The sequence below is a fragment of the Lolium rigidum genome, chromosome 1 (assembly GCF_022539505.1).
Source record: "Lolium rigidum isolate FL_2022 chromosome 1, APGP_CSIRO_Lrig_0.1, whole genome shotgun sequence".
NCBI lineage: Eukaryota > Viridiplantae > Streptophyta > Magnoliopsida > Poales > Poaceae > Lolium > Lolium rigidum.
The window spans coordinates 314,986,416-314,996,846 of NC_061508.1; the positions used below are offsets into that span (position 1 = coordinate 314,986,416).

The 10,431-nt window shown below is 52.8% G+C and overlaps 1 protein-coding gene across 1 annotated transcript in view; it reads right to left on the reverse strand.

The window, feature by feature from the left end:
- Window positions 1-4,321: 4,321 nt before the first annotated feature.
- The window catches only part of LOC124661682 (3-phosphoshikimate 1-carboxyvinyltransferase, chloroplastic-like), an 18,319-nt gene continuing 12,209 nt past the window's right edge, over window positions 4,322-10,431 (reverse strand). Inside the window, exons 4-6 of the mRNA XM_047199563.1 lie at window positions 5,555-5,608; window positions 5,314-5,468; window positions 4,322-4,357 (exon numbers count right to left, since the gene is read on the reverse strand). Of these exons, the coding sequence (XP_047055519.1) occupies window positions 4,322-4,357; window positions 5,314-5,468; window positions 5,555-5,608 (245 nt within the window). The remainder of the gene's footprint in view (window positions 4,358-5,313; window positions 5,469-5,554; window positions 5,609-10,431) is intronic.

Genomic DNA, 10,431 nt, shown 5'->3' on the forward strand with positions numbered 1-10,431 from the left:
CACACGGCGTATCTCAAGATGAAGATGCCGGCACCTCGTGGACCCTTAACTGTGGTGGGAAATTACAGGATCTCGCTGGAAACTGCTTCCGCCGGATCAAACCTGGCAGAATCGCTGGTGATCGCAGAGGAAAAGAAGAGGATGCAAACTGCGGTTGCGCTGGCTCAGTCTTCACAATTGAGCTTAGCGGCAATGAGTGCAAGCTTGAGCGCTCCAGCGTTCAAGCCGACAAAGGAAACAAAGGACATCGTGCTGGACCCGGCTTTCCCTGAGCGTACCGTTCGTATCGGTGCCGGCCTCAGTGAGGCATAGGAAAGCGCGCTCGTCAGCTTCCTCCGTGAGAATCGGAATATCTTTGCTTGGTCAACAGAGGACTTGGTAGGTGTTCCGAGGGAGCTGGCTGAGCACTCTTTGAATGTCCGGAAGGATGCGAAGCCGGTGCGACAACCCTTACGCCGGTTTGCTGAGGATAGGAGGAAAATCATTGGAGAAGAAGTAACAAAGTTGTTGGTTGCCCGTTTTATCGTGGAGGTGCTGCACACTGAGTGGTTAGCTAACCCGGTGCTGGTTGAAAAGAAGAAAGATGAGAACCTCGAGGCAAAAGCTCCAAAGGTGTGGCGCATGTGCATCGACTACACCAATCTGAACAAGGCTTGCCCAAAAGACCCTTTTCCTTTACCGCGGATCGATCAAGTGATTGATTCCACTGCTGGGTGTGAGTTGTTGTCTTTCCTGGATGCTTATTCCGGTTTCCACCAAATCCCCTTGAAAAAGGAAGATCAAATAAAAACTGCGTTCATTACCCCGCACGGGGCTTATTGCTATGTCACTATGCCTTTTGGTTTGCGCAACGCTGGTGCAACGTACCAGCGCTGTATGCAAAAATGTTTGTTTGATCAAATCGGAAAAAATGTGCAAGTTTACGTGGACGATGTCGTGGTAAAAACTAAGGCAAAAGAAACCTTAATCGACGATCTCCGGCAAACATTCGATAACTTAAGAAGATTCCGGATGAAACTTAATCCGGCAAAATGTACCTTCGGTGTCCCTGCCGGCAAACTGCTTGGCTTTCTCGTATCAAGCCGGGGCATTGAGGTCAATCCGGTAAAGATCCGGGCAATCGAGAGAATGACGATACCGCGAGATCTTAAGGACGTGCAAAAGTTTACCGGAAGCTTAGCATCGCTGAGCCGGTTCATAAGCAGGTTAGGAGAAAAGGCCTTGCCACTCTATGCTTTGATGAAAAAATCCGATACGTTCGTCTGGACCCCTCAGGCAGACGCGGCGTTTAAAGAGCTAAAAACAATGCTAGCCACTGCGCCGATACTGGCTTCGCCGTTGGAAAGAGAGCCCATGTTGCTATACATAGCAGCAACTAACCGGGTTGTGAGTGTTGTTGTGGTGGTAGAAAGAGAAGAGGAAGGAAAAACCGTCCAGAGGCCGGTATACTACCTGAGCGAGGTGCTCTCCCTCTCAAAGCAAAACTACCCACACTTCCATAAAATGACCTATGGCGTGTTCATGGCTGCCACAAAGCTCAAGCACTACTTTGAGGAACACCCTATGAAGGTGGTGAGTGAAGCACCCATCTCCGATATCATGTGCAACAAAGATGCTAGCGGCAGGATTGCAAAATGGGCGATCCAGATATCACCATACGTACCGGTGTATGAAAGAAGAGATGCCATCAAATCACAAGCTTTAGCTGATTTCTTGGTCGATTGGGCGGAAATGCAGTACAAGCCCCCAGATCAAAGAATAGAATACTGGAAGATGCACTTTGACGGATCCAAACTCAAAGAGGGTCTAGGTGCCGGTGTGGTGCTAACCTCACCAAAGGGAGATCATCTCCGGTATGTTTTACAAGTACATTTCAGGGCATCAAACAATGTCGCTGAATACGAGGCTTTGATCCATGGGCTTAAGGTCGCAAAAGAAATCGGTGCACACCGGATCATTTGCTATGGAGATTCAGATCTTGTGGTACAACAATGTTCCGGAGATTGGGACGCAAAAGATGCCAACATGGCCTCATACCGGTTTCACGTGCAAAAGATTGCCGGCTTCTTCGAAGGGTGTGAGTTTCACCATGTGCCGCGTGCGGAAAATGAAGCCGCGGATGCTTTGTCCAAGCTGGGCTCGTCCAGGCAAGAAATTCCTCCCGGAATAGCCTTGGCACACTTAAGAGTACCATCAATCAAGCCGAGTCCGGAGTCGGAGTCAATTTTTGTACCGGAATCACATGTTGTACCAATGGATATCGACGAAGGAAACCCGGGGACTGCTCCGGCAAACTCGGGGACTGTACCGGTAAGCTCGGGGACTGCTGCGCCTGTACCGGAAGAAACAATGCTGGTGGACAACATGGACATAGACGTACCGGTGTTCCTGGTTCGGGAGGCACCATCATGGGTTGAACCTATTAAGGAATTCCTGATCAACGGCACTTTGCCGGTTGACGAAAATGAATCGAGAAGGATCCAGAGGAGGTCCAAAGCTTACACCATCATCAATGGCGAGGTGTACAAGAGAAGTGTTACCGGTGTCCTCCAAAGGTGTGTGAAACCGGAAGAAGGAAAAGAAATGCTCGAGGAAATCCACCGAGGGGAGTGTGGGCATCACGCTTCGTCAAGGGCGCTGGTGGCAAAAGTATTCCGGCATGGGTTCTATTGGCCCACGGCTTTGGAGAACGCGGAGGATCTGGTAAGAAAATGCAATGGGTGCCAGAGGTACGCCAAGCAAAATCATACCCCAGCCTCCGGCTTAAAGACAATACCGCTAACTTGGCCGTTTGCCGTTTGGTGCCTAGACATGGTTGGCCCATTCAAAACCGCAAGGGGAAACATGACCCACATCTTGGTTATGGTGGATAAATTCACCAAGTGGCTAGAGGTGAAACCCATTGCAAAGTGTGATGGGCGCACAGCGGTGAAATTCTTAAAAGATGTTATTTTGCGGTATGGATACCCACATAGCATTATCACTGACAATGGCACAAACTTTGCTCAAGGTGAGTTCAAAAGATTTTGTGAGGACAACAACATCCGGTTGGATTTGTGCTCAGTCGCACACCCACAAGGCAATGGCCAAGTTGAAAGAACAAACGCTTTGGTACTTTCCGGTATCAAACCAAGACTCATTGATGCGGTGGAAAAATCGCCGGGGTGTTGGCTCGATGAGCTACCATCAGTGCTGTGGAGTATAAGAACAACTCCAAACCGGTCTACCGGATACACTCCATTCTTTATGGTTTATGGAGCAGAAGCGGTCATACCAACCGACATTCTCCATGATTCACCAAGGGTGCAACTCTATACCGAAGAAGAGGTAAAGGAGGCCCGAGAAAACGATGTGGACTTGCTAGAAGAAGCAAGAGAATTAGCTTTGGCAAGAACAGCCATTTACCAGCAGAACCTCAGACGCTATCACAGCCGGAAGGTTAACCCGAGGGTGTTCCGGGAAGGAGACCTAGTGCTACGCCTAGTGCAGCGCACTGAAGGCCGGCACAAGCTTTCCCCTCCGTGGGAAGGGCCTTTCATTGTGAGCAAGGCTCTCCACAATGATGCCTACTACCTGATTGATGCACAGGAATGGAAGAAAGGAAAGGCGGACAGGTCCGGAGAGGAGACCAAGCGTCCATGGAATGTAGCTTTGTTGCGTCCTTTCTACTCTTGAAGTTGTGGTGTAAGAAGTTCCTTTTTGTACCTTATTTGCTATGAATAAAAGATGTCGGAACCTCGAATGAGTCTCGGGGACTACCCCACTAAAGTTGCATGTAACTTGTTTATTTTTTCAGTTTACCGGTTGCTTATTGAACGTTTTTTCTTTCCGGTTTAGTAGTGTGCTAAACCCTACCGGAGTCTTCGACTCGCTGCTGTCCGCAACCCGGCTTCATGGCAAGCAAGATAAACCGGTAGGGGATAAGCACATGAACTGCGAAGAGGGAGAGCGGGAAAGAACAATCCGGAAAAATTTAACTAACCCCGGTTATACCGGTTTTTTGCAAAAATTTCGAGTTATTTCTAAGTTCAAGAAAGTGCTTGCTTGGTAAAAGAACTTTGTGCTCATACGCCAAAAACGCCCAGAGAAGGTAGGCAGAGCCAAAGCAAAAGAGCCAAGTGTGCATCGAATTGGATGCGGAAACAATTTCGGAATCATTGCAGTGCAAGACAAAAATCGAAACGATAAGCAAAGTGCTAAGTAGCAAACCAACATAGCTTAATAAGTTACCGGTATGCAAGACACCGGCATAAACTGTTGTACCACAACCAAAATAGAGATTAAGTTTTACATCATAGACCCCGGCATACCGGGGTAGAATTTAACGGGCAGTGTTTCCAAGTTTAACAGGGCAGGCCTATCACAGGCAATCAGTTAACAAGCAGTATTCAAGCAACAGGGGCTTCAGGGGGAGCAGCATCGGCCTCGGGGGCTTCAGGGGGAGCAGCGTTGGCCTCGGGAGCTTCCGGCAGCACATCCTCGGCACCCTCATCTTCACCTTCCTCTTCTTCTTCCTCATCGCTGAGGTAGTCCTTGACATCAGGAGGGGGAGGGATGAAGGTGCGGACCTGGGCATACTCAGCGAGCCGGTAGGCCCGATCCTGCCGCTTCGCGGTAAGAACCGGGTCCACGTCGGTTGGAGCATCTTGGCGCACGCCTTGGAGTGCATCCAGATCCAAGTCCGGGTACCAGGAGCACGCGGAGCGCAGCGCGGTGTCAGCTCCAGCACGAGCTGCGGAGCACTGCCACTCACGAATCCGGCGCCCTGCCTCCTTTAGCCGGCTGGCGGTGAGGGTGATGTTGGCTGGCATGGCTTCTTCAGGCCACAACACCTTGAAAATTTGGATGGCGGCATCCGGTAGATCGACAAGGGTGCCGGTCCACTGAGCGCATGTGTTGGACTCGAGCGGAGAGGGCGACCAGATAGTCGTACCCGTCCCAGTGCGCGTCCATGTTGGGAAATTCCCGCGCCACCCGATCCTCCATCACCTTTTTCACGGCGTGCGCCTGAGAGTCCGGGAAGTGTTCTACAGGAAGAAGGGAAAAGCATAAGCGTAAGATACCGGAAAACAATCTGCCGGAAGGAAAAGGAACACGAATGCATTTTCAAAAAGAGAAAGCTTATAAGCGAAAGAAGGGACAAGGCAAGAGCTTACGGAGAGCCAGCGCATCAATCTGCATAACCAGCCGATCATATTCTTTATGATCAGTGGTCATGACCTCAATGTGGTGCTCCGCCGCTTTCCGCGCCTTCCTCTCCTCCTCCAGCTCTGTCATCAGCACCGCGTTGGAGTTCGTGGAATCATCCACAACCTCCGCCAGCCTGGCCTCGGCTGCGGCCTTGGCGTCCTTCAGATCTTGCTCATGCTGGAGCCTGGCCTGCATAGCCTGTTCCTTGAGCTCCTTGTAGCTGGTTTTCTGGGCGCTCAGGTCCTCCTGATGCTGCCGGATGAGCTGCTCCTTTTCGCCTAAGCACCGGAAAGAAAAGTGTTAGCAAAGTGGCAGTTGATAAAATGAGGAAAGAACGAGTTAACCGGAAAAGAAAAAGTGATACCTTGGAGAGTGGCAATCTGGGCCTTGAGGGCCTCAAGGGTAGCTTCCGGGACAGCTGTTGAACAAAAGATTCGTAAGTGTTAAAGAAGAAAACATTCCGGTAAAAAGATGCCGGACGAAAAGAAAGGAAATAAACCTTGGCAATGGCTGTGGGCCTCGGCAAGGTCCCGATGCTCCCAGAGAAGCTCCTCGAAGAGCTGCTTCCGGGCATCCGCGGTGCTCTGTTCAAAAGAAGATAATTGTGAGAAAGAAAGAAACCATGTTATCAACCCGAAACTCGGGACTGGCTATGCCGGTTTCGCGCGTTTCTAGTTAAGTTTCGCGCTAAGAGCAAAGATCTTAACCCGAAACTCGGGGACTGGCTATGCCGGTTTCGCGCGTTTCTAGTTAAGTTTCGCGCTAAGAGCAAAGATCTTAACCCGAAACTCGGGGACTGGCTATGCCGGTTTCGCGCGTTTCTAGTTAAGTTTCGCGCTAAGAGCTATGCTCTCAACACGAAACTCGGGGACTGGGAGGATAGACAAGATCCGGAAAGAAAGAAACCGGCATCAACAAAAAGTTACAAGAAAGTTGGCGAAACTTACCACCACGTTGCTGGTGGCGTCGTACCACGCACCTGTCGAACTCCTTCACGGCACGCTTGAGCCGCATGAAGTGTTCTTCGGTGGACCGGGGCCCAGCAGGATCTGGCGCTGGAAGGCGGTCCTTCCCCAAGCCGCGGGTGGATGCAGAGATGTCCGCATCGTTCCATTTTTGGGCATAGGGGAGAAGGTGCCCCAGGTCCCGGCCCTCGCGCTTCAGCTCAACAATCCGGCCCAGGAGGCCGGAAGGTTTTTCTGGGACCGCAGCAGCGGCAGGCCCGACGTGCAGCACTAGAGACTGCGAGCCGGCTGAGGCGCTGCCCTCCACGGCCTTTCCCCGGGAAGCCCCCGGCTTGAGGAACTTGGTGATCTTGGGGGTCTCCGGCGGCGGCTTTGGCTTGGCCGCGGGAGGTCCTTGGCTTGGCGGCGGTGTTGGAGTAGTCCCGGTAGGCTCGAGGGTAAGAGCTTCCGGGTGCGGTGCAGAAGAGGCCGGCGCGGAAGTATCCGGCGCGGCCTTGCTGGGGGAAGAGCTTGGCTGCTTCTTCTTCTTCTTCTTCGGGCCAGGAGGAACCAGAGGTTCCGCCCGCCCGGCAGTTTCGTCGTCGGCGCCGGTGTTGCTGGCGCCGGTGTCTTGGGTCTCAGGAGGGGAGGTGAGATCCTCCTCCGCGCGGTGATCAGGAGGTGTAGGGGCCGCGCGCCCCGAACTTGTAGTGCCTCCCGGAGGGGAGGCAGAGGTGTTGCCGGCACCAGATGGTGCCGGGCTTGAGTGAGGAGGAGGAGTTGAGGTCCTTGCGGAGCCGGCAGAGCCCTCCGGCTTGGAGCCAAGCTTGAGCGCGGGGCTGAAAGAGAGAAAAAGAAAGGGTTGGAAAAAAGCAACCGGAAAAGAACTTGGTAAGAACAAAACAAACAAAAAGAGAAATAAAGAACTTACCCGGAAGAAACCGGCATCTGCTTATGCTTGTAGCGCTTCGTGCCTACTTGCTTTCCCCCAAGGACTTCCGTCCGAGGGCGTTTGGCAGGAGGAGCTTGGCTAGGGCCGGCGTCAGCAGCCGGAGCCTTGTTCTTCTGGCCTTGGGTCATGAGTTTCTCCACAAACTCGTCGCCGGCCTCGGCCCCCGGGGAGGCAACGTGCTCGTGGACCTGTGGTTCGGGGCCAGCCGAGGGAACGTCTACGAAGGAGATAGGTAACGAAGAATATGAGAGATCAAAAAGAAGAGCTACCTCAACCGAGCTCAGGTCGTCAGACGAACCGGCTGGCTCCGGTGGAGATTTGCCGAGGCGCGAGGCTGGAGTCCGGCCCATCTTCAGGTCCTGCCAATGAATGAAAGGGTCCGGGTCGAACTTGTCAAAGAGCACGCTTCGGCAAGGGCCTCGCCGGTCCGAGTCAATGCGGGGAAGCGGTCCCTGGCCCGAAAACAAACAAGAAAAACGAGTTAGTCACAGTATAAAAGTTACCGGTAAACCGACCCGAGTTGCGTAATTTCTTACTTCTTGGGTCGGAGGGTTAGTGGAACTGAGGGGCCGGAGGCCCCACTCCCAGTCATCCGGCATGTCCGTTTGGCATATTTGGTTAGCCTTCAGGACCACATCTGCCTTGCTCAAGGGCAGGCCGGTGATCTTGGTGGGATCGCCGGGGCCGTACATCTCGCTCATCTTGTGAACGCGACGCTTAAGGGGAAGCACCCGGCGGCTGATGAAGGTGCGGATAATATCGTCGGAGCAAATGTTGGTCTCGTTCATCAGCTTCAACATGAAGCGTACCACCCGGTTCGTCTCTATGTGATCCGTACCAGGGTTGTAGTTCCAGTTGATCTTGGCGGGCGGCGCCGGATTGAAGGGCGGCAAGTTGATGAGGTCAGTGGCGCTCTTGTTCTTCACGTAGAAGAACGTCGTCTGCCACAACCGGCAAGACTCGAGGCCGTTGAACTTGAAAAAGGGGCTCCCTTGGCGGGAGCCGATGATACAAGACCCGCATTGTACGGGGGTTTGGGCTTGGGAATGTCCTTGCCCTGGACCGAGTTGATCCGGAGAGAAAAGAAGCGGGCAAACGTCTCGCGAGCGGGACGGATGCCGATGTAGCCTTCCATGAAGGCCACAAAACAAGAAAGATAAAAAACGGCGTTGCCGGGAAGGTGGTGAGGCTGGAGTCGATAAAAATCGAGGAATTGGCGGAAGAAATCGGAGGCAGGAAGGCCGAAGCCACGCTCAAAGTGAGCAAGGAAAACAACGACCTCACCGGGTTCAAGCACCGGTTCGATCTCGTCACGAGGAAGCCGGCAGGAGACTCCATCCGGTATTCTCCTGGACCGGTAAAGCCAGTCAATCTCGTGCTGAGTCACGTCGGAACCTCTCCAGGCTCCGCGTGTGATACCGGAAAGATCCTTTCCGGGGGCCCGGCTGGAGGTGCCGACCTCTTGATCTTTGCTGGATTCTATTTCCATCCGGGCGAGATCTTCAGTTAGCCCGTCGGAAGTGCTACTGCCTTGACTACTAGAAGAGGAGGCAAGAAGAGATTCTTCGCTAGACATATAGATCTGGACGACACCGGAATCTACCGAAAAACAGTTTTCCCCAAACAGACCCTCGCGCGAAGATCTACGAGTAAGAGAAAAAGCAAAATAAAGAGGGGATAAATACTCTACCGGCCCAAGATCTGGAAAGCTAAGAGAGAAGAGGTAAAGATGTATCGGGCCTAACCTGAGGCGGCGGAGTCGCAGAAGAAGTGGCTCGCCGGTGGAATGGTGAGCTTGCGGTTGGCGAGGAGGTCCGCCGACGGTGAGGTGGAGAAAAGCTTGAGGAAGCACCAATGCCGCGACCGCGACAGGAGCGCCGCAGAGGTTCTTCACGCGGTGAAGTTCAGCGACGTCCGGCGGAGCAGTAGCGGAGGTTCGTCGGGCGGCGGAGCTCGAACGGCGAACGGAGCGGCGGAGGCGCAGAGGGCAAAGGCACTGTGCGCGAGGAAGTGGGGAATGCGAAGAAGAGGATGAAGAGGAACCGCTCCGCCCTTATATAGAGAGAAGGGAAAGTGGGCCGAAAACCGTCGGGCCGCGGCGGTTCGCCTCGTGGGCCGCCACGTGGCGCGCAGATACACGCGCGGAAAACAACATGCCACAGGGAGGCCACACGGATCCGGAACGGCCGCGAGGATCCGGTGTGGCGCCATAAATGCTGGCGCAGAAGCCGAAGGGAAGTGACCCCTGACACTGGCGCGTCAGACACAGTGCGCATGTCACTGACAGGCACAGTACCCGAGAAATTCTCGACTTCGCCGAGGAAAGAGTTAATGACTAAGATGCCGGAGGATATGATACCGGAAAATGCCTTGCTAAGAGAAATAACGTGAGTCCGGGCAAAGATGCCGGATCTAAGCTCAGCGCCGGATAGATTAAACCGGTATCCAAAGACGTGAGAACCTGGCATGGTCTGTTGGATAGAATCCGCCAGACTATACCAGCTTCGGGGACTAATGTTGGGGGGATGACCCCCGGTATGCCAAAGGCATGCCAAACCGGATGGTTTGAGCCATCAAGATACCGGTTTAATGTTCGTACCGGAGCACAAAGATAAGAAGTTGGCTAAGTGAGGCTAAGCCGGTATCCCCAAGAGGGGTATGCCGGAACCGGGTAAAGAAGATACCGGGCTACCGGAAAGAAGAGCAAGTCGGCAGGACTGGTCAAAGATTCTCTCCAGAGCTAGAAGACAAAGATGAGCTAAGCAAAGTAGCTTTAAACGAAGGGCTGACGATAAAGAGGAGGATGACGATGAAAGAAGCCGGAGGACGTCAGCATCCCTGATTAAAGAAGACCCCGGTGTCATCTATGATTAAAGTAACTTTGTAAAGTAGTTTGTCTAGTCAAAGATGCCATTAGGGTTTCTTGCCCTGTAAGCCACCCTCTCCCCTATATAAGGAGAGGGGGCAGCCCTCTTCACGGGCACGGACGAAGAGATGTATGCATAGACGAACACATGTACTGAGAAACTTGTAACCTGTGGAGATCAATAAAGAAGATGATCTAGAGCGAGTTCTTCCTTATGTCTTTCTTCTTCAACCTCTAGCCTTGGCTAAGTTCTTGAGGAAACCATCCGGAAGTTCATCCCATCTAATCACAAACCCTCCCCCGAATCCTCTAGCGTCCATTCGGCCCCAACTTAAGCCATCCTATGGCATCTGTCTGTTCACCACGATGACATTTAGCTAAGTTGAGATGCAATGAAGAGACTAAGTGGGCTCAGCACGCAAAAGTTAAGCATGTGCAAGATGGTGGAAATAATAAAAAATTATCCGGTGCGCCGGTCC